The sequence below is a fragment of the Ovis aries genome, chromosome 3, assembly GCF_016772045.2.
Source record: "Ovis aries strain OAR_USU_Benz2616 breed Rambouillet chromosome 3, ARS-UI_Ramb_v3.0, whole genome shotgun sequence".
Classification (NCBI taxonomy): Eukaryota; Metazoa; Chordata; class Mammalia; order Artiodactyla; family Bovidae; genus Ovis; species Ovis aries.
This window is the reverse complement of record NC_056056.1, coordinates 163,529,831-163,553,185: the sequence shown is the minus strand read 5'-3', so window position 1 is coordinate 163,553,185 and position 23,355 is coordinate 163,529,831. Positions and strand designations below refer to the sequence as shown.

General features: G+C 45.8%; 2 protein-coding genes across 52 annotated transcripts; both read left to right on the top strand.

Moving 5' to 3' along the window:
- The first annotated feature begins 226 nt into the window (after positions 1–226).
- RAB5B (RAB5B, member RAS oncogene family) lies at positions 227–18,046 on the top strand. Of its 50 annotated transcripts, none has more exons than XM_060413020.1 (11): positions 227–322; positions 1,697–1,755; positions 3,139–3,258; positions 6,117–6,406; positions 6,885–7,096; positions 9,675–9,786; positions 10,599–10,860; positions 11,953–12,104; positions 12,375–12,497; positions 13,049–13,142; positions 13,461–18,046. In XM_060413020.1, exons 7-11 carry the CDS (start codon positions 10,698–10,700, stop codon positions 13,574–13,576), a joined length of 648 nt encoding a protein of 215 aa, XP_060269003.1. In that variant the 5' UTR covers positions 227–322; positions 1,697–1,755; positions 3,139–3,258; positions 6,117–6,406; positions 6,885–7,096; positions 9,675–9,786; positions 10,599–10,697; the 3' UTR covers positions 13,577–18,046. The 50 variants fall into 50 exon arrangements, with proteins under 50 accessions (XP_060269003.1, XP_060269018.1, XP_060269013.1 ...); XM_060413008.1 differs by lacking the exon at positions 227–322 and adding an exon at positions 423–461; XM_060413013.1 differs by lacking the exon at positions 227–322 and adding an exon at positions 423–461 and having other exon boundaries at positions 1,571–1,755.
- SUOX (sulfite oxidase) lies at positions 423–22,865 on the top strand. 2 transcript variants are annotated; one of them, XM_012174764.4, is made up of 6 exons: positions 423–461; positions 10,599–18,635; positions 19,256–19,322; positions 20,042–20,101; positions 20,354–20,531; positions 20,961–22,865. In XM_012174764.4, the coding sequence occupies exons 4-6, from the start codon at positions 20,052–20,054 to the stop codon at positions 22,368–22,370; spliced, it is 1,638 nt and encodes a 545-aa protein (XP_012030154.2). In that variant the 5' UTR covers positions 423–461; positions 10,599–18,635; positions 19,256–19,322; positions 20,042–20,051; the 3' UTR covers positions 22,371–22,865. The 2 variants fall into 2 exon arrangements, with proteins under 2 accessions (XP_012030154.2, XP_004006645.2); XM_004006596.6 differs by lacking the exon at positions 19,256–19,322.
- The last annotated feature ends 490 nt before the right edge of the window (positions 22,866–23,355 follow it).

The following is a 23,355-nucleotide window of genomic DNA, read 5'->3' as shown; positions in this document are numbered from 1 at the left end:
CAGTACTGGTTGAAGTTTCACTTTGACCCGCCTCCACCGCTCACCTGATTAGATGTTTATAAATTAAAAGGCGGGGTCATGAGGGCATCGAGATTTTATTGGTTAAAGTATACGCCTATCAACGGGGTGCCGCCCGCTAGTTTGAGGAGCTCGCCCTTTAGTGGCTCCTCACCTCGTCCATCTTCAAGGTTTCCCTCACTGTATTGGTCTGGGGTCTCGCCTATCCAGTCCTTCGCTCGTACTCGTTGGTGACAGCGCCGAAAGAGTCCCGCCTTTCTCCAGAAGATTGGCGGATTAGCACGCAGAGAGCCCACCCTTGACGGTAGGCGGGTAGTCGTGCAATTGGCTGGGGCCCCGCCCCAGGGCGAGGAGGAGGAGGAGGGGCAGGAGGGTTTGGTTGAGCTGCAGCTGTTTGTCTGTTCGACACAGGCTTGGGCCCGACGGGGGAGACGGAGCCCCAGGTACCGGGCTGATGGAGCCCGCAAGGGCAGGGGCGGAGGCACCCCGGAGAGGAAAGCGGCCTGGCCTGAGGGCAGAGGAGGGTCTGGGCCTCCGCGAGGGGTTAGAATGGCCCACCGGAGAGGGGAGAAGGGGACCAGGCCCCGGCAGGCCTAATGGGGGCGCTGAGGAGGGGGCCGGGCGGGCTGGGAGCCTGAAGTTGGTGAGTCGGGGAGGCGGCCGGGAGGTTTTGGCGGCTGGGCTATGGGCCGGCGCAGGAGGCCCGGGGCTCCCGTGCGGGCAGGGGCAGGCCTCAGTGAGCGGCGCCGAAGAGGGAGGAGCTGGGGGAAAGGGACTGGGCGGCGGGTGAGGTAAGTCATTCGCCGGGAGGTGAGGAGGGGTCAAACCCGACGTCCAGGCCCCGAGGGGAACCGGGGCGGGACTCTCGAGAGCTCTCTTTGGAAGGGTGAGGGAAGGGCTCTTAACTGGGTAAGAGGCATTCTTTTCAAGCAAAGTGGCTATTATAAAAATAACTAGGGTGCCCCAGAGTTGAGCCGAGAGGGATTTGGACTCAGTGTGGGAGAACTGACACAAGCGAAGAAAGCTTTCCTGATCTAGAAGACTCAGGTAGCCGGACTGGTGGAAGCAGGGCCACGAATCAGTGATGGGAGCTTCTGGGAATGCTGAAGGGTGGGCTGGGGGCCTTGGGTTTTGCGAGTACTCGCGCTTTTGTTCCCATTGGTGTGGAGATGTGGCAAGTTGAAGTTTTCTGGTACTCTCAAGGTGGACAGTGAAGACAAACTGGTTTTTTTTCTGTGACTGTTGGCAGTTCCCAACTCAGCCCCTACTCTCTCCCTTGGCCTCAAGCTGGTTTAGGCTGCAGTCTCGGTGTTTCTTACCTCCTGTTTCATGTCCTGTGAAAAAGCTAAGAAGTAGGGTTTGGGGGATGTTTGTTCCTTTCTTTCCTGCTTAATAATATGGTCTATATTGGGGACCATATCTCTCACCTGAAAGTGGGGAATCAGTGATTCATTTTCTGCTCTAGAAATGCTTAGGTATCCCCAACCATCCAGAGATCTTCTGACTATAGTTGGTGAAACTTTTGTGGTACTTAGACTTGGGTATTTCCCAGGCAGGTAATGATTATGTGGAATCAAGCCTGGAAATATGAGGTGATATCACAGAGGAAGGGATTTGGGGAAGAGAGAAATTCCATTCCAGAAGGTTGGCATCACCCGTTCTTTGTCTACTTCTTCAGGAGCCGGGGTTTCTGAGCTATTAGAAAGCTGGGTCAAACAGAGGCACTCGGGGAAGGAGGTGAGTAGAGAAAAGGAAGATGGATTTCTAAGACCCAGAGGTCCCTTCCTCCCATATATTTTTAACAGTCTACTGACCTCCTTAGTTCCCCCCATAGATTGGAGCATATTGGATTTTCCCTTATTATACTTCCTCCTTTTTCCATTTTATAACACTGTATTTTATAACTACTTTCTTTTTAATTAGAAAAGTGGTATGTACATCTTAAAATATTCAGGTTTTATGGAAGTGTAAAAAGTGTAAAACCTCCCACATATACCCCACTCATTTCATCCAGAAAGGTCAGAGATAAGAGACAGCAGATCAAACTAATCTTACTTCACTTTGGGCAATGTGCCAGCAAAGGCAATTCTGTTTTCATGTTCCCACCATGCACTGGCTTCTCCTTTCCAGTTTTCCCTTCTGGGATGATACTCTGTTATTTATTGTGCTCCTTTTACAGTTCATTCTGTCTTGCTTTTATCAAATTCAGACAAGTAGAGAGCTGTACTCTGGGTTATCCCTTCACATTCTTAAACAGACACACACACCCGACTTGTGCACTAGGTATCCTAAGGAAATGCCCAAATAGATGGCCAAAATGTCTTTCTCTTTTATGGGCAGGAAAGAAAAGTTGAAGTGAATCATTTTGTTTGGGAAAATTATTGGCATCTTTGCTAAAGTGAGGAATTAGAGATTTCTGTCCTGTGGTTCATGGTCTCTGCATGTTCAAATTATATGACTCTCCCTTCATTATCCCCAAAGAAGATGGTGGTTCTTCTAAAGGGCCTCTGTGTCTATCTTTCTATAGTGATATGAGAAGCTTGCAAATTTTTCTGGCTTTGAAATTGGTTTTCCTCTAAACCTCAACACAGCTGGGACATTTTTTTACACCACCTTATTAATTGAATTTGTCCTTACTGGCTTTAGAAGCCCTGTGATGTGCCCAGCCTTTGTACAGTGCCCTTGGAAACCTTGATTGTTGTCCCTCCAAAAGCTTTTATTTTCTCTTCTGCAAAGTCAGTTCTAGGGAAATTGTGTAGATGTGTATGTTTTAAATCCTCACTAGGCTTTGCCATTTCCTGCATCCTGATGATATCCTGTCCCTTTTTTTTTTTTTGTCCCTTTCTTCTATACATCTCTTATCTTTTCTACCTTCCCCTTAATCAAAGCCTACTTTCAAGAAAAATGATCTAAAATTGCTCCACATTAGGTTGTAAATAACTAATAATCATTTAAAGTGTTAATCCTCCTGAGAGTTTTTGCTTTTTAAAGAGGGAGTTAAAGAATGAAAATTATCAGTATAGAATTTCAAACATAGATCTGGAGTTACAAAAATATATTTGGAGAAGAGGAGTTTCCCATTGCCCTTGAAGTCATACCTCATCCCTTCTTTTTGCCCAGGAGCAAGGATTGCTCTTTTACAGTTGCTTGTCTGTGCTCACTGATATGAATTTGACTTATGAGGGGACGTAGGTATGAGAAGCAAGTGCCTGCTCCCTAATCCTACGGCATTTCAGATTGGTAAGTAATAACCAAAGTGTGAGACAGTGCATTTAAATTAAGGAAATGCAACAGCCTGGTTGGAGGAGGGATACCTTAAAACCCTACACAATACACTCCCACTTCCCAAAAGAGTGTTTTAGGAAAGATTTAGTCATTGACTGAACAGTAACTGAGCTGAGTAAGAAGCCACCCAGGTGAGCAAAGTGTGTGCAGATTCTAGATCAGGTTGTAGTTTCTGTTGAGGGGCAGAAACCTTTTCAGAGGTATGATTTTTTATTTTTCCTTTTTTAAAACTTACGTTTCTTAAGTTTAGGATTAATGGAGATATTGAACCAAAGTTTTTTTTTAACACTTAACATTAACTGAAGATTCAGAAAACTTTGCTTTTAACCACAGTTGCCTCAGTGTTACAGTGGGAGGGCTGCGTATTTGATGTGATTAGGCCATCTGAAGCATAGTAACGGGTGACAGGAAAAGCAGTTAGCCCATGTGAGTTGCAACAGTACCTTGTGGGCTGGGTCCCAAGAGGGCCCTCTATCCAGGGGAGATGACAAACAGGCGAGAGAGCAATTTGGCCTATTAAAAACATTCCCAAATGGAAATAAGATTCTATCCAGATGGCACAGAAGGGGAGGAGTAGATGGAGGAAGCAAGCTGGATTGCTTTGACATTAATGAACACCTACTAGGGACCCTGACATTGTGCTTTGCTCTGGAGATTGAAAATGACATAAAAAATGGTCACTCTTTTTGAGAAGTTCTTAGTTTAGCAGAGCAGACAGATACAATTAAACAATGTAGTAAATGTTGTGATAAGAATGCAGTCATTTTTATTTTTTGACCATGCCACGTGGCTTGTGGGATCTTAGTTCCCCTAGCAGAGATTGAACCTGGGCCCAGGCAGTGAAGGCCCTGAATCCTAACCACAGGACCACCAGGGAATTCCCAAGAATGTAGTCTTAATACTATGGGATTCCAGAGGAAGCAATGGTGAATTCTCTTGGGGTGAGAGAGTAATTATGCAGTTTCACAGAGAATGTGACGTTTGAGTTTGTCCTTAAAACATACATTAGGCGTTTTCTAGGCAGACAAAGTGGAAAAAGGCATTCCAGTCTTTCCTAGGTCAATATGAGGGACTTTGCAGTACCATGCTGATAGGAGATTAAGTGTGCTTTTTGGCTTTTGGGGAAATATAAGGGAGAGGATTGGAGAAGGAACTGGCAACGCACTGCAGTATTCTTGCCTGGGAAATCGCATGGACATAGAAACCTGGTAGGCTACACAGAGTCAAACACGACTGGAGCTACGGAACAGCAAGGGAGAGGGTAAGGGGAAGTGGAAAAACTCTTTTAAGCCCATGACTCATTGGTTAACATTGGATCTGCACAATGAGCCAAGTAGTGAAATTCAGTTTAAGATTTTGGTAACTTAGGGTCTAAACAAAGTTGGGGAGTTGAAGACACTTACTAGCTTCTGTGCTGTCTTCTCTATTCAGTAAATCTCACATTAATCCCACGGCCTGTTGAATTCTGCAGAAATTACCACTTCTTTCCCTAGTGCCCGCCATTGAACTGCTCCTATTTCAGCTGTCCTGGCAGGGGCTGGTCAAGACCTTTTAGAGAAGCATAGTAGTAAGTGATTGCTTCTATCAGAAGGATAAGGGACTAGATTCTAGTTCCCAGGGAAGGCCTGGGGCCTCCTAACTTGTTTTCAGTCCCAAAGGAAGTACTTACCCAAACTGTATAGAAGCAGAAATTATCCAGTCTAAGCTCTTGTTCCTGTCCTGGTGCTTTCTTTGAATTTCAGTTCAGGATTCAGCATCTCCTGCTTCCTTAAGTGGTATAGTGGTATTATAGGAGCAGGAGTGCCTTACTAGGAGTACTTGCTAGAAGGATATTTGCTACTAATCTGTTGTGTGATAGCTGGCTGTATGGGCAAGTTGGTTGATTTCATTTGCCTCAGTTTCCTCACTGTAAAGTACAGATTGGACTAGATGACTTCTAAACTGCCTCTCATCTGCAAAACTGAATTTATAAGGCTAACATAAGGGAGGGAGCTAGACTCCAGTGGCCCTTTACCTGAAACTCAGTCTCTATTGATAGATGACAGACTCCTGGAGGCATCCATTTTATGTAGTTGGGCTTCCCAGGTGGCTCAAACGGTAAAGAATCCGCCTGCAATACAGGAGACCCAGGTTCAATCACTGGGTTGGTAAGATCCCCTGGAAAAGGAAATGGCAACCTACTGCAGTATTCTTGCTTAGAGGATTCCATGGACATGGACAAAGGATCCTGGCAGGCTACAGTCCATGGGGTCACAAAGAGACACTACTGAGTGACTAACACACACATCATATGTAGTGACATAGGAACTCAAAGTTACCAAGTGGGAAGGGATCTGAGGAATGGAGTCCTGCCCTACTAGGCATCAACAAGCTAAGCAACCTTTCCCTTTGTGTGTGTGGTTTTTTTTTTTTTACCACACTGCTTGTGGAATCTTGGTTCCTCAACCAGGGATCAAACTCTTGCCCCCCCTTGCAGTGAAAGCTCAGAGTGTTAACTACTGGACCTCCAGGGAAGTCCCTTAGAAAGCTTTCCTATTCATATTTTCCTCTGCTGGGAGAGCTACCTACACTAAAGAACTTGCCCCTCATTCTCCACCTCCCCCTTCCCCAGTGGACTGATGACAGTTCAGTTCAGTTCAGTCGCTCAGTCGTGTCCAACTCTTTGCGACCCCATGAATCGCAGCATGCCCGGCCTCCCTGTCCATCACCAACTCCCAGAGTGCACTCAGACTCACGTCCATTAAGTCAGTGATGCCATCCAGCCATCTCATCCTCTGTCGTCCCCTTCTCTTTCTGCCCCCAATCCCTCCCAGCATCAGAGTCTTTTCCAGTGAGTCAACTCTTCACATGAAGTGGCCAAAGTACTGGAGTTTCAGCTTTAGCATCATTCCTTCCAAAGAAATCCCAGGGCTGATCTCCTTCAGAATGGATTGGTTGGATCTCCTTGCAGACTGATGACAGAGTCAAGCCTTAATCCTCCTTAGTCATTTGATAAGCCATTCTTGTGGAGCTGGAATTCTGAGGGAAGTTAAGTCATTCTCATCTGAACTGAAAGGGCTGAAGGGAAGAAAAATCTCCTCGCTTTCTTGCCTCAGGTTTGAAGGTAATAATCATCACACCACCTGACTGGCTGTGTTTTGTTTTTTCCCTTCGGATGGGTCGTTTGCCCACTGTCAATTGTCAGCCAAAAAAATCATCACCGGGATAGGGGAGAAATCAATTGAATCTTATGTGTATTATTCCATTTCTGTACCCCTGATCTTTCGAGAGTCTAGCTGTTTCATAGGAAACATGATACTCTTATTAACAAGCTGGGATTAAAGATGAAGGCACAGAGATGGGCAGCCAGTCAGTTACTGTGAACAGAGGAGATAGGATACAGTCTTGAGCTGAAACGCTGGAGTGGGAGATAGTCTTTCCTAACCCAGTAGTTACTAATCTCTGAGTTCAAGAAAGTTTGCACATTGACTGTGGCTTGACTTACCATCTGTTGGGGTTAGTGACGAAGGGCTTTTCAACCCAAGTGTCTGTGACTGTTTACTACCTTTTTTTTTTCCCTGCCTACGCCATGCAACTTGCAGGTCACTGACCAGGGATTGAACCCAGGCCACAGCAGTGAAAGCATGGAGTCCTAACCACTGGACCGCCAGGGAATTCCCAACTGTTTCCTATCTTCACACTTCCAACTCCTACTGTTTTCCCAGGCCTAGAAAGATGTGTCTGCCAGTGAGAATTCAGTTCACTCTAACTTAGTGTTCTGCCACTTGGATCACTTGCTTTGAAATGTGAGGAAGTAAGTCAAAGAATCTAGTCACTTTTCCTGTTGTTTCTTAAGAGTATAGTATATGTGTATCAACCTAAAGGAAACTTGATCAGTTTATCATCTGTAGGTTTTTTTCTCCCTATCATTTCATCTGTTTTCAAGTGTAGAGTTATAATGGCCTATCCTCTTTACCTATGAAACAATGTATATGAAGTATTACATAAATATATTTTTAAAAATAATCCTCACGTATGCTGAGAAACTGTATAAAGAAACGTGTTTCTTAAATGTACCCAGAACTTTGAATTCAAATTCTGCCTTTTACTATTTTCCCCTATTATCCTTCCTACTCCACCCCCAGATCCTCATAGATAAGGAAGCTGAAGCTCAGAAAGGTAAAAGGAGTGAGTGGCCTAGGATCACAGTGGGTTAATTGACAAAGCAGAGACTAAAACTAAGGCTTGCCTGATTCCAGAGCCCTTACCACTGCAGGACTGCCTCTGTGGACTTTAGCATTCCATTTTCATAATTGCTCCATAACTTCAGTAGGAGGATTAGAAAACCTCTGACCCCTGGAGAGCTATATTCAGCCCTCATCGTAATTTCACCTGGAAGTGCTTTTGTAGGCCAGCCAGAGATTAGACTTCCTACTAACCCATCTTTCAGTGGCAGGCCTCTCGAAAGCAGTGTTTGTTGAACTTTTTTTTTTTTTTTTTTGGATCATGGCTCAAAAAAAAAAAGTTTTTTTTACATCAAAATTCAGTGTCTGTACATACAACCACAAGTGAAGCATTTTCACAAAATGATTCTCGTGCTTATTATTTGCATGCCACATGGTAATTTTTTTCTTTTTTTTTTTAATATACTGATCATGATCCACGAAGCGATTTCAAGATTACTACTTGGCTTACAGCATAGAAACACTGCTCTAAAGGTTTGAGGATGAAAAGAGCTAAAGAACTGTGACTAGTAGTTAAGAAGCTAATTACTACTAATTCTTACAGTTGCAGTATGGTTCCCAGAATTTTGGATTTAACAGACAAATTAAATTTAAGGGTCTCTGTTTTTCCACATAAGTATATTTAGAAAGCTTACTACTGACTAGCAACACCATTATTTATTTCAAAAAAAAGTTATGTAGGAAACTTTAAATATATATGTGTATATTTCCTGTTAATAAAAAAAGATTTATGTAGAATAAAAATATCTTGAGTTCTTTACATACCATTTTCCTTAGTCTCATTCTCCCTAGAGGGAAGTAACCACTGTTAACAGATGAGCATGTATCTTTCCATACCATTTTATTTGTAGAATTTTGCTTTGTTTATAGAAATAGAATCAGCCAAGTGTTTTGCTTTTTTTTAAATTGAACTGTAGGTCTTAGAGGCTTATCCATGCAATAAATACATATTTTACCTTTGAGAGAAAATTGATACTAAGAAGTTAGAAATCGTGTTATAAAGGATACTCTTAAATTGAATAAATTTAGCTTTGTGAAAAACTTGCTGTATCATTTTTATTTTAATCATTTCATCATAAACCAGTGAAAAATTCATCACAAAGTGGCACATGTATATCTGAATTCTTAGGACTCATTGACCTGGGGGACTACAAAATACCCAGTAGGATCAGAGTAATTTTATACAGTCCTCTGTCTTAATCTAGTCTAGCTGAGACTTTTCTGGGCTTTCTCATTTCTATCTCATTTCCCTGTTAACTTCTTCTACTTTTTTTTTTCTTTTTTTGCTCTACCTCCTTCATATGATGGCTGCTCTTTAGGATTATATTGATAACAACTAATATTGAGATGTCCTTTAATATATTAAACTGATTATTTCTGTGAATCAGGGCCACTAAATAATACCTGTCTTACTATTTATCAGCCCTATATTAAACACATGTTTCACTTAATCCTTAGGGCTATTCTATGGGATAGGTATTTTTTCCATTTTATAAAGGTAGAAGGTAAGGCTCAGGAAGAGAAATTTTCTTGATGTCATATTAATAATGATGAGTCACTTAATATTCATGGATATAGTACCTTTTGTTAAATATTTATGTTCTTTATATGTATTATTGCATTTAGTCCTCACAACACCTTTTGAAGTAGGTGCTCATAGACTGTTATCCCATTTTATAGATGAGGAAACAAATGCACAGGTAAATTTAGTAGTTTGTCCAAAAGTTCATAGCTAGTAAGCAGAACTAAAATGAATCCAGTGAACTGGACTCCACAGCTTTTGTTCCTCTGTGCTTCTTTCTGTATGGCTTTTCTATCCTTTCCATGTTTACTAATATTGCAGATATTTTTAACCCTGATTTGATCCCAAAGTAATTATTTTTTCACTATATATGTCACAGAATATGATGTTTATAGAGTCACTAGAATCAGCCTTGGAGAAGGGAAACATCAGTTTGAACCAGCAAAGTACAATCCAAGCAGTGCTTAGTTTTGGGATGAGGTGGTTTTGCATGTTCTGATCATGCTAACGCTTCTTTGAATTTCATAGTTCTTTTCCCCTCAGAATCAGGATGATGAAATATAGTCAGGTTTGGATAATTGGACACTCAAAGTCCCAACTTCTCTCTGTCTCCTCTGCACCACCAGCTTTCCTAGCCACTTAGAAGGTAGAGAAGGTGGTTCAGTTTTATCGAGTATTTATTGCTTGAAGACTTATTCCTGTGCCATCTTCTGGAGATTTCCTGCATGTGTTTAGAAGGTACACCTTCTTTCTCTGCTTTGGAGGGCTACAGCTGTTAGGCCTTTTCAGTGTAGAGAGTAGTCTTATCCCTAGGCATCAAGAAGAGAGCTGCAAGTTGAGAGTAAATCAAGCCTACTGACTCAGACTTGATAGATTTTCAGACTCAGAGGGGTGGCAGAAGCAAAGGGAAAGAGTTAACAGTGAATGTAGTCTGTTTCTCTGTTACCTTTGAGCAAAAATGAGAAAGGATAGATTTTTCTGGTAGTTGGATCCTGGTTTGATTATCAGAAATGTCAGTTTTCGGAAGTGGTCATGTATGAACGATGTAGAACCAGAAGCTATCCCTTTGCTCTTTAGAGGGATGACTGTTACCTACACCCCTAGAGTGAATTTCTCATTTTGAAGGCTAGAAAAAAGGGGAGGGTAAAAAAGGGACAGCACCAGGACACCAAAGAGATAGTAGTGATCTGGGGTACTTTCTGGTGGACCTGGGTGTTCTTTAGGCCAACTAAATGTTGATCGATTTGCTATTCCTTGAAGATCTGGTGGGGATGAGTGGGAGATTAGAGACTACTCTCACACGGTTTTTAGTCTCTCTGTTGTTGCACACTCTACTCTAAATGCTATCTTATTTTCTTGATCCCCACTCTTAACCACGGAGTGCCAGGTGCATGGGACCCTCTCAGTGGTGTAAGCTTTTAATGGTGGATAATTATAAGACTTAAGTCCTGATTGGAGCAAAGAAATGAAGAGATTCTGTCCTTTCTTTTAAAACATGAATGCCGTTGTCATGGCCCTGTGTTTAATTTTACCCGCTTTTTTTCTTGCAGAATTGTTGAAGCCTGGACGTCCCCTCCCCTCCCCCTCCCCCCTCTGCCGCTTTGTGGCATCCCCCTCCCTCCACCCTTTCCCACTCTGATAATCTAGCCATGACTAGCAGAAGCACAGCCAGGCCCAATGGGCAGCCCCAGGCCAGCAAAATATGCCAGTTCAAACTGGTCCTGCTGGGTGAATCTGCAGTGGGGAAATCTAGCCTGGTATTACGTTTTGTCAAAGGGCAGTTCCACGAGTACCAGGAGAGCACCATTGGAGGTAAGTACTTCAGGGAGAGAAGAGATTAGTGTTTAGAAGGGCTATTGAAGGGAGATCTAGGGATCTGATTATGCCACCGGCCCTCTTAGCTCCCTGTAATGAAAATCTTTTATGAAACAAAAAAATTGCCAAAATGCCCCAAAACAGGTCTCTGTTCATCCTCTTCCTAGAAGAAAGTTAGAAAGGTTGGCCTTTGAGCACCAAAAAACCACTTTTTAAAAAAAATCTCAGACTCTTTTCCTCTTCCTGCTCTCATCTTAATGCCAGTGAAGTTCAGTTGAGGTTCATCTTGAGCAGGGGTGATTTGGGGCAGTGGCTCATAATCAGAGGTGTACATCTGAAACTCCTGGGGAGCATGCTGGGCCCTGCCTCAGACTGGCTGATTAGTTTCGGAAGGAGGGTGAGATTGGTGGCAGTATAGACGTGTGTTTGGAAAAGCTCCTTAGATCTTTGATGCACACACCTGGTAAAGCAGAGGTTAGAACTAAATACAAAAGATAAATATGCGTTTGCTACCTTGGCTACCTTCTGTCTACCACTATCCCGAAATGGGTGCTAATTCAACATGAGAACTCCCCACATTTCTCCTTCTCCACTTTTATTACTTACCTTGGAAATACATTCTTAGACCAGCAGAAGTGATATAAAAAAGTAATAGCCAGATAATATAATGGTGGGGCCTCACATCAGGCTTTAAAATCTTCGAATCAGTTCTTGATATGACTTTTATCTGAAGCTTATTGTCTCTCATTATCTCTTAATCTATTTTGGTTAGAAAAGTGTTGACTCTGGTATTAAAGCTGGTTCTTTCTAGCCCTCAGAGTTTACCATGGCGCCCCCATTCCTTAGCTGGAAAGACTTCTCGCAGGAAGGATTTAGCCAAGAGCAGGCTTAATTCTGGTGCCAGGACCCGAAGGAAAATGCTAAACCTTTCCAGGGTATAAGGAGGAGAATGCTAAACCTTTTCCTGTAGCTGAACGGCCTGGGTAGTGACTGGTCTTAGACTGACAGTGGAGATATTTTGAAGGAAGGTGGGATGTTCCAGTGCATTCTCCCACTTACACCAACTTTCCTCTGTTCTCTCATTCATAGCGGCCTTCCTTACCCAGTCTGTTTGTCTAGATGACACGACAGTCAAGTTTGAGATCTGGGACACAGCTGGGCAGGAGCGATACCATAGCTTGGCCCCCATGTACTACAGAGGTGCCCAAGCTGCCATTGTGGTTTATGACATTACTAATCAGGTAAGTGGGCTGAGAAGATTGTCCTTGCTTTTATTTATAGGAATTAAATTAGGTGGGGGAGAGAAAACCGGTTCTTGAAATAGCAAAATAAGAATACAAATTATGCTTCCAAGTGTTGAGAAGACAGAGGTAATGAATTACCAGAAACAGATGGTTTCAGTGAGTAACGGCTGCTTAGAAGAGGTGAGTTTTGAGATTGGACTTTGAAGGTGATAGCCCTAGATTGGCAGTCTTTCTAGCCTACCCATTCTCATCCTTGTGTTTTCCTAGGAAACCTTCGCCCGAGCGAAGACATGGGTAAAAGAACTACAGCGACAGGCCAGTCCTAGCATCGTTATTGCCCTGGCAGGGAACAAAGCCGACCTGGCCAACAAGCGCATGGTGGAGTATGAAGTAAGCTGGCCACCAAGTCCTTCCTGACACACTCCCTCTATGCTTGGGACCTCTTTTTTCCAAACCTGCCCTCTCTGAAAACCTCATCTGAGGACATTCATCATCTCATTCCCCAGTTCTTCACCAAGTTAAATACAGCAGCACTGTGACCCTAATGCCAGCCAGGAGATTTTAGAGGAGTCAGAAGAAAATTCCAGAGCAGAGGGGTAGGGGAGTACCAGTACCAGCTGTGGGGGTACCAGTGTGAAAAGAGGAAGGAGGGAGCAATTGAATTTGAGGTAAGGGACTCAAGTGTCAGAACCCAAAAGCCCCTAACCAACTTACCTTCTTCCCTGTAATTAAGTTTCCTGACATCTGTTTGTTGGATTAAGTGGTAGAGACCATGGGATATTCCCTGAGGGAGTCATCACCAAATTATGGGTCCAGGGGCAGCTGGCTCAGAGGGGAGGGAACCTAGGATGTTGCCTAGCTCCAGTGCTACATGGGAGTGGAAAGGCTGTACTTTGTCCCTGCCCTACAGTCTGAGTACCAGTATACCCCACCCCTTACAGGAGGCCCAGGCGTATGCAGATGACAACAGCTTATTGTTTATGGAGACTTCCGCCAAGACAGCTATGAACGTGAACGATCTCTTCCTGGCAATAGGTAAGGTCAGAGCAGCCTGAGGTCTTCCTGTTGTTTTTCCCTTGCCTCTAGGCAAGATTACTAACCCAGGTCATAAGGATAAATGGGAGTGTCTCCCTTTATGAAAACTTTAGGTGTTAATATACTGTAACTTTCCATTGTGACCTCCATCCTTTCGTTGCAGCTTGAGCCCCCTCATCTTCAATGTTGTTTGCAATGAACCCTCCCCTCTTGAGAACATTCTTTTAGTCTCTCACATTTCCCCTTTCCCCCAATAGTCTTTTTTGGGGAGATGAGTAAAATCTACCATACTTTGTTCCCTTCTGTTTTTATCTCTAGCTAAGAAGTTGCCAAAGAGTGAACCCCAGAATCTAGGGGGTGCAGCAGGCCGAAGCCGAGGTGTGGATCTTCACGAGCAGTCCCAGCAGAACAAGAGCCAGTGTTGTAGCAACTGAGGGGTTGGCTAGCAGCAAACAAGTATGGAGCTAGCACGAGAGCTAAGAAATAACCTCCATCCCCACCCCTCAGCACACAGCCCCTACGGTAACAGCACACTGAGCCCTGGCTCCCAAGGGCTGCCTCTTGACAGCTCCGTCATGGCACTTTTTAACGCTTCAGCAACAACACCAGGCAGCTGTTGCCACTGGCCTCCTACCCCTACTCTGGGGCTTGGGGGTCTGATCCCCGAGGACTTACCTTCCAAAACAAACTTTCTTCACTTTGTATTATGGGTGCAAGACAGTGACGTACTCATCTTTCCTCCTCCTCCTCCTGCCCATTTTTTCAGAAAATTTTTTTTTTGGTCTCCTGCCCCTTCCCCTTCTGCTTTTGGTCAGTTTCTGTTCTTGATCTCCTTTTCCTCCTCTCCCCAGGATGGAGAAGGTGGTGAACTCAGGAACTGAGGAAGGTTTCCAGTTCAGTCACATTAAGGGCCTTGGGGGAAAAGTAAGGCTCAGAGCAGGGGAGAGTAAGGAAACATTGCCTTTTTGGTTTTGTTTGGTTGGAGTTTCTCATATTTGAAAGCACTGCAGCGTCCATGAGTTGGCCTTGTGGAGGGTTTTTCTAGGTAGAGGTGGGAATGGGACGGCCAGCTCCCGGGCACCAGGTTGGAGTCTTGCTATTGGCTGACTGGGCAGAAGTGGAAGGGGTGGAGAGGCAGTGTCATCTGTGGCTCATAGAACTCTTCCAAGGCCTATTTCCCCCTCACCCAGCTTCTTAGTAGCTTCTCCCCCATAATGGGGGAGATTCTGGACCCCAGAGTCCTCCAAAGAATCTTCACTGGTTGCCTGCCTCTTTGGCTCTGCTGTGATCTAAATGGAGGAGGGACCAGTTTCTGATACCCATCCTCTGACTTAGGCATTTTTTTCTCTCTGGCCTTCAGATGGCCTCAGCCCCAGCCACCATATCCCCCTGCAGTTTGCACTTTAATTGATGGTAGTTCAGTTGTGATACTTGTTTAATGGGTGGTTTGGTTGATTTACTTGCCCTCTTTTTAATTAAGTGGAATCCAATGTGTATATGAGATTTGAGGAGGGGCTGCAGAGAACCATACCGGTGGCAGCTAGTCAAGCCCAGTCTCAACTGCTAGCTTCCTCTAATTCTTACTTCACCTATATTCTTGCCAACCTAACTCTTGGGTATAGGTTTACCTTTCCTGGGAAATTAACTGAGCAACTGGAGAGCAGTCTCAGGATAGCATAGGCCACTCACTGTAGGGGAGTGAAGAAGAGTCCAGCCAGAGGGAGGAGTTTTCTGTGCTTTTCCAGGGTTCCCAGTGAATTTGATCCACCCATTACCATGTCTTTTCTACTTCCCTGTAAATAGGTATGATCTTTATTCCCACTGTACAGTCTGTTCTGACCCCCTACCTCCCATCAGGCCCGATTTCTTTTCTCCTTTGTTAGTATCTTCAGTTTACCATGCTTACTGCCCCAAACTCATCCCCCATGCAGCCAGTGGTTTAATCCACATACCACTAGGGAATTGTACCACAGAGGTCTACCTGTGGCCCCTCATAACACCTGTTCCTGTGGACAGGGAATGACTGGCACTCAAGGTCCCTCACGACTGTCTCACATCAACAGAGGACATTGGTCCTTTCTAAATCTCTAGCCTCTCTCCACGTCCCTCATCAAGTATTTTAGGATGTCTTTGGGAAGCCATTAAGGCAAGAGAGAACTCTAAATTCCTTCTTGTTCTACCTTAGAATTTTGGGGAAATTGGGGGAAACAAGATAGGAGAGGCCATAGTGAACTAGGATTGGAGCCGTTCTACCCTTTGGGCTTGTAGACTGCTTTCTGTCCCAGAGCAGCTGAGAAATCCATGACGCTGAGATTCTGAAGGACTGAGCTTAGGTTCTTCCACTTATGCCTCAATTCCCTTCCTTTCCCCGGGGCAGCCTTAGTTCCCACGGCCCTGAAACGCATATTCTCCCCCTCTTTTCCCAGCACCCATTAGCCCCCTGAAGCACCCAGTGTGTCCTTAGAAGTGGAAGATCTAGGATGGCTCTCATACGTTCCTTAGAAATGAAGTTCTTTGTGCAGTTTTCCCCATGGAGCAGGAGTGAAGACGTTTCATTGCCTTGGGGCTGGGAAACCATTTCTCCAGGCTGCTTCTCCCCTCCACTGCCCCCCTTAGGAACAGGATTGGCCTTAACTTAAGGGCCTGTCTGCTGCCTTCCTTCTACTTTCTAGCAGCTCTTCTGCTTTTCTTTGAGCTCTGGTGGGCTTGGGGAATCTGAGTTTTTATTTCCCAGCTCTTCATTTTTTCTTCTGATCAGTTTGTTTTTTTTTTTTTAAGGGGGGGTTATCTTTTGTTTCTTTTTTTTTTTTTTTTTGCCTCTAAGAAAGCATTTGCCTTTTTCCCCTTTTCTTCCTCTCCCAACATAACAATCGTGGTAACAGAATGCGACTGCTGATTTACCGATGTATTTAATGTAAGTAAAAAAGGAGAAAAAAAGGTGTATTGGAGTGTTGCTTCTTCTCTCTCTCTCTTTTTTTTTTTTTTTGCTATTTCTCTAATACTAGAAATTTGCAAGGGCAACCCAATAATGTTTTACTGAACCAGAAACACACCTTCCTTTACATCTTGGTGCATGCATGTGTACGTACATGCTAAGTTGTTTCAGTCGTGTCCAACTTTGTGACCCAATGGACTGTAGCCTGCCAGGCTCCTCTGTCCATGGGATTCTGCAGGCAAGAATACTGGAGTGGGTTGCTATGCCCTCCTCCAGGGGATCTTTACCACCAGGGATTGAACCCATCTCTTATGTCTCTTGCATTGCACGCAATTCTTTACTGCTAAGCCACCAAGGAAGCCCTGCATCTTGGTAACTCCTCATTACTCATCTTTCCTTGAATAGTGAGATAATCCAGTTTATAAAATAGCCCCTTTACTGCTGTTTAATCACTGTTCCCAAGCCATTAGAGAGTTCATCAAATCTGTCCCTAGCTTAGTTTTTTAGGCTATCATTACAGAATGTATATATGGAAGGGGGTGGTCATCTATGTTTGGACCTACGGGCAGACAGTTGATGAGACTGGAGGGAGAGGTGGTGTTTGTGAATACTTTTTAAGTATTATACAAAAATTTATGTGCACCTCTCTAGGGAGAGGGCCCACTGCCTTAATTAGTATCTCAAAGGGGTCCATGACCTAAAGAAATTTTTTAAAAATCACTGAATTAACATTGTTGATTGATCATGTGACTTCTACCCCAACAGGAAAATTTCAGCAGGAAATTTTACTCCTTTTCTACTGTATTCTTGAAGCTCTGACCCTCACAGTGTAAGTGGAAGTGGTCGGGGAGACTGATAGAAAAAATTAGGTGTGGTTTGCAGGAGGAGTTTTACATTCCAAAGAATCTGAAGGACAGAAAAGACAGCCTGGAATTCAGTCCCACCTCTGACAGTTTATTAACTATGGCCTTAGTCAAGTTACTTAGCTGTTCTCTGCCTCAGTTTCCTCTGTAAAATGAAAATTTTTGAGATGTAAAAGGTCAATTCTATAAAGCCTGTGTGTAGCTTTATGTAGGGTGACAGTTACAAGGCAGAAATCTCATCCCATGCCTTCAGATAATCCTTAACTGATTCCTCTGTATCCTTGGACTGAGCCTGTTTTTTAAGACTGGAAGGATAGGTTGGGTATCAGGCCTGTCTGATGATTAAATTGTACAGTTAAATTGGGAATCTCTTTTTTTCCAAAAACCTTAGAGCCAAATTACCTTTTCACTGTGAGTTCCCCTTTCTTTATATTTCTTAGTATTCCACACCACCCCCACACGACTTATTCATTTTTAGTAAAAGCTCTTCTAGTTCAGTTTTGGAAAGAAGAAAGGGAAGGAGGGGAAATGATCTTCCAAAGTTAAAGTTGGGGAAAAAAAGTGAAAGTGTTGGTCGCTCAGTCGTTTAAAGTAAGGTTGTAACTCAGCCTTCTCACCTCTAGAGGGCAGTGTTGGGTACGTTTGCCCCAGGTCCATAGCTCGCCAATGACAAGTTTTCCCTGTTGCTGCTGCTAAGTCGCTTCAGTCGTGTCCGACTCTGTGTGACCCCATAGACGGCAGCCCGCCAGGCTCCCCCGTCCCTGGGATTCTCCAGGCAAGAACACTGGAGTGGGTTGCCATTTCCTTCTCCAGTGCATGAGAGTGAAAAGTGAAGTCGCTCAGTCGTGCCCCTCTTAGCGACCCCATGGACTGCAGCCTACCAGGCTTCTCTATTGGATTCTCCAGGCAAGAGTACTGGAGTGGGTTACCATTGCCTTCTCCGAAGTTTTCCCTAGCCAAATGATAAAAGGGTAATAGCAAACAGTTTATGTTAGTGTCCTTTACTCTGATATTATGAGAAACTATAATCTTCCTACTTTGGGATGTTAAAATGTCATTAAATAACGACCTTTTAAAATAAATGGACAACAAAGCAAAATATAAAATGTGGTTATTCAGTGTTGTTATTTCTACAATTTGAGGAGAAATTGTTAGACCAAGGAATCTCGAAGCCTTTGAACCAGTGTTTAGACTCCATTTCTGCCCTCATTCCTGAAAATAAAAGACTTGAGCTTTTGATCTTGTTTTCTCTAAAAGACAAACAGGGCTGTGGTTGCAACAGACATGCTTGACAAGAGGCGGAGCTCAGGCCTCTAGCAAAAGCACCTTGTGTCTCAGCGGGCGGGGAGGAGCGGGGCGGGAGCACCTCTCAGCCCAACCCTTGGGAGCCCTCATCATCTTACACTTCTCGGGTCCCGAACATCCTGAGGGTCCCACTCCTCGTCTGGCGCGGGTAGAAGGAAAGACAGCCCGTCCTATCTCCAAGCCGGGGTGGCGCCCGGCCTTCCTTGGCCTCCAGGAGGCGGGCACAGCAGCTGGGAGGCGGCCTGCCGCCCGCCAATGGCTGGGGGACGAGCCGAGGGGTGAGAGTGGTCCTTTACTCCGCAACAACGTCACGGCGCAGGCCCCGCCTCTTCGCCGATAGCCGCTGGGTGCCGAGCGGGTAAAACAGCCACCCAGCGTACGTTGAGCCGGGTAAGGAGCCTGGGGCCAGGAAAGGGAATAGGAGGGGGCAAGGCCAATAACCTAAGCGGTGGCCGGGCGGGGGCTTGGCACCCAGGGGTGCTCCGGATCCCAGGCACAGCAAAACTGCCGGTATCCGCCTCCACCCCCGCTAGCCGGGTGCTCCTGGGGCCGTGGGCTATTGCTACAAAATACTCTCGGGCCAGCTGTTAGGCAGTGACATGGAGCCAGCTGCTTGCTACCCAGTAAAATATCCATGTTCTGCCCAAAGTGACCCTGGGGAGTGACTGGTCACCACCCTCACACGGGGGTGTCATCTGTTCTGTAGCAGAAGACTGCTTCTCCCAAGACTGGGACCTTGGGCTGAGTCAGCTCTACCTCACCGCTCCAGCATAGAGTGGGCTGCTGGCACTGATGGGAAGTGGGAGGGAGAGTGAGGGTCCCAAGGCCTGGGAGTACAGTGCAGCCTCTGCTCCTACTCCTAGCTTTCTTGCATCACATCAGCAATTCTGACACTTCTCACCCCACCCCACCCCCCACATTGGCCCTCCTGAGATCAGTGACCTGCTCAGTGCTAGAAAGAAAAAACTGCTGCGAGCCAGAGCAGAAAAATTACCTTCTTCCTTCTCTAGCCAGTTCCCTGACACCCTGGCCATTAACTACTCGATTTGCTGAGCTCACTGAAATGGCATAGACAAGGTAGGGGTGTGGACCCACGTTGGGATCCAGTTCCCAGCTGGGTTCAATTTTCATTTTTTTAGGGGTGGGCAGAGGGAGAGGAGGGAAAGTCCTTCAATGACAATGTTATTACTTGTTTGCACATCACAGCAACTCTGCTAGGTAGATCTCATTTCACAGATGAGGACACAGATTCAGAGAGGCCTGGTATCTTGCCCAGGAACAGGACTGGTTAATGGCAGGACTGGTTTTTATAAACGCAAAGCAGTTTTTGACTCCAGAATCAGCTTCCTTTACCTCATTAGGCTGCTATCTATGTTTTTACTTTTTTGTCTCCTTTTATGTGAGCATACCCCTCAGTTGTCCTCTGCTAGCTTCAGAAAGAATAAACTGGCAAACTGGACAACAGACTTTTGGCTCCCATTGTTCTCTGTAGTGGACAAAGTAGAGAGTAGAGGATGTAGAACAGGTGATTCTCAGAGGACTCCCTCCCACCCCCTGTTCCTTTCCATCCTGTCAGCATATTCTGTCTCTGAACTCCTCCAGGTTTTCTCTAAGGGCCCATTTGGACCCTTACTCCCATTCTTTGGCCTCGTTACCACAGAAGAAGTTTCCCCATTTGTCCAGAGAGCTCCTAGCTGGTCCCTGTGTCATCCTCCTACCCATTGCCTCAAGCTGCCCTAATCTCATCACCTCCCAGAACTCCCTATCTTGATCCTGGAATCTTCCTCCTATCCTAGGTCTGCCACAATGCTGCTGCTGCACAGAGCTGTGGCCCCAGGGCTCCAACAGGCCTACAGGTAGGCCATCCAGTTCCTAGTCCATATCCCCTTTTAAGTAGTTTATGACACTTATCTTAACTGCTAGATAAGATGGTTGAGATAGTGGCCTGGGAGGAAAGGGAAAGCCACATCTCACTTGTCCCACCCATCCCTGAGAAACTAAGTCCCAACTGAAGGAACCAATGGCTAACCTGGGAAGGTACACCCCAGGCCTTCCCCAGCCCTTTCTTATGATCAGAAGTGTGCTACTAAGACTTCTCTCTCTTCCAGACTCAAGTCAACCCCGGCAAGGCTCTGCATTCGGGCCTGCTGTACAAATGCTTCTTTTCAGCCCCAGCGCTCCAGCTTCACCTTCTCTGGTGGTAACTCCAGCACCAGGAGATGGAGAGTCATGGGCACGCTGCTAGGCCTCGGGGCAGTGTTGGCCTGTCATGACCAGCAGTGCAGGGTAAGTAGGGAAGGAAGGGACTTCACTATCAGAACTAAGGGGCCTGAGTGAGTTCCCCAGGCAACCCAGGCTTTACCACAGATCCCATGATTACACAGCCTTCATGGTCTTCATGCACAGCACAGATGGAATCTTCTACCTTCCCAGTGGCCATAACTTTGTGGGTTGGGTCAGGGTGTTAGTCACTCAGTTGTATCTGACTCTGCGACCCCATGGACCTCATCCGGCTCCTCTGTCCATGAAATTCTCCAGGACAGATACTGGAGTGGGTTGCCATGCCTTTTTCCAGGGGATCTTCCTGAACCATGGATCAAACCCAGGTCTCTTGCATTGTGGGCAGATTCTTAACCATCTGAGCCACCAGGGAAGCACACGGTCAGAGTGAGGTAGAGTGATTTCTTCTTAACATTCTGTTCCCTTTTGCCTCAGGCTTCTCAAGAGTCACCACGCAGATATACCAGGGAGGAAGTAAAATCCCACTGCAGCCCTGAGACTGGGGTCTGGGTGACTTTGGGCTCTGAGGTCTTTGATATCACAGAATTTGTGGACATACACCCAGGGGGGGCATCAAAGCTGATGCTAGCAGCCGGGGGTCCTTTAGAGCCCTTCTGGGCCCTCTATGCTGTTCACAACCAGCCGCACGTGCGAGAGATACTAGCTCAGTACAAGATTGGGGAGCTGAGCCCTGACGACAAGGCACCCTCCATCTTGAAGACTTCTGATCCTTATATGGATGATCCTATACGTCACTCAGCCCTGAAGGTCAACACCCAGTGCCCCTTTAATGCAGAGCCCCCTCCTGAGCTGCTGACAGAAAACTACATCACACCCAACCCTATCTTCTTCACCCGGAATCATTTACCTGTACCTAACGTGGACCCAGATACCTATCGCCTGAATGTAGTAGGGCCACCAGGGGGTCAGTCATTGTGCCTGTCCCTGGATGACTTGTACCAGTTCCCCAAGCACGAGATCACGGTCACTCTGCAGTGTGCTGGCAACCGGCGCTCCGAGATGACTCAGTTCAAAGAAGTAAGAGGTCTGGAGTGGAGTTTAGGGGCCATTAGCACTGCGCGCTGGGCTGGGGCACGGCTTTGTGATGTGTTAGCCCAGGCTGGTCACCAGCTCTGTGAAACTGAGGCCCATGTCTGCTTTGAGGGACTGGACTCAGACCCCACAGGGACTGCCTATGGAGCATCCATCCCTCTCGCTCGGGCCATGGACCCTGAAGCTGAGGTCCTGCTGGCATATGAGATGAATGGGCAGCCTCTGCCTCGTGACCATGGCTTTCCTGTGCGAGTGGTGGTTCCTGGTGTGGTGGGTGCCCGCCATGTCAAATGGCTGGGCAAAGTGAGTGTGGAACCAGAGGAAAGTTTCAGCCACTGGCAGCGGCGGGATTACAAAGGCTTTTCTCCATCTGTGGACTGGGACACTGTAGATTTTGATTCGGCTCCATCTATCCAAGAACTTCCTATCCAGTCAGCCATCACACAACCCAAAGAAGGGGAGATAATAGGGTCAGGGGAGGTGACTGTCAAAGGCTATGCATGGAGTGGTGGAGGAAGAGCTGTGGTCAGGGTGGATGTGTCTCTGGATGGGGGCCTAACCTGGCAAGTGGCTGAGCTGGAAGGAGAGGAGCAGCGTGCCCGAAAGGCCTGGGCCTGGCGACTATGGCATCTGCAAGCCCCTTTGCCAGCTGGGATAAAGGAACTGAACATTGTCTGTAAGGCTGTAGATGAGAGCTACAATGTGCAGCCAGACACGGTAGCCCCAATCTGGAACCTGCGAGGGGTGCTCAACAATGCCTGGCACCGTGTCCATGTCCATGTCGCCCCATGAGAAGGTGAAACAGAACCACATTCTGAGCCTCTTTCCATACCCATTCTTTGGCCTCATTACCACAAAAAATCTTTTCCCTCCACCTCCTCTCCATGTCTTGGATCACAATCCTGACTATGCATTCTGAAGCCACACACAAATACATTCCTCACACATTTCCACCTAGGCACTCATTCCTCCTTGGACACTATGTTATAGTCACAGGCCACTGACCCTGTGCCAGAAGGTAAGAGCTATTGGAGCAAAGGGCTAGAAGCAGGAAAAGTAATTCTGGAAATAAGCACTGTTTTCTCTATCTACCCTATCTCCATTTCTAATGACTGTCACCACTGAGGCCTTATTTTGCTTTTGTCCTTGGGATTCTTCAGAGAACATGTGTATATGTAACTTTTTACTGCCTCTAGGTTGCCGAGGGTTGTGAAGAGCACAACACAACCCTCTCCCTTTATAGTTTCACTTTTCTAAATATATCAATAAAATATCTGTTTAAGACTACCACTCTGAAAAAATTTTTTAAGATTATTTGGGGGACTTCTTGAGGCCTGGAGTGAGCAAATTGAAGGGAGGGAAATGCACTGGTACTAGGATACCTCTTGAGAACCCAAAACAAAAGGTGAAGGGAAGTCATGAAGTGGGGTTTCCTTCTCGGAAGTCTGTCGGTGTCTGCAGGGCCGCTTAGGTGAATGACCTCAAGATACCCCTCCAAGAGGAAATTTTTATAAATTTGGCATCCTTAAGTCCCTCCCCTACACAATTCCTACGCCCTTGCAGGAAAGGCAAAGAATGCTAAAGAGGTTAAAATCAATACTGTCGTAGATGGGGCAAAGGCAAAACTTGGCACTAGAGGCAGGCATGCCAGGGCAACTCGAGCGCCCATCGTGGACTTGTTTGCAAAGTAGATGCAGATGAAAGGTTAGTCCTTGAGTTTTCCTTTGCCTGCGACCGCGCCTTTAGGACTTGAATCTTTCGGCGCTCGGCTACTCTC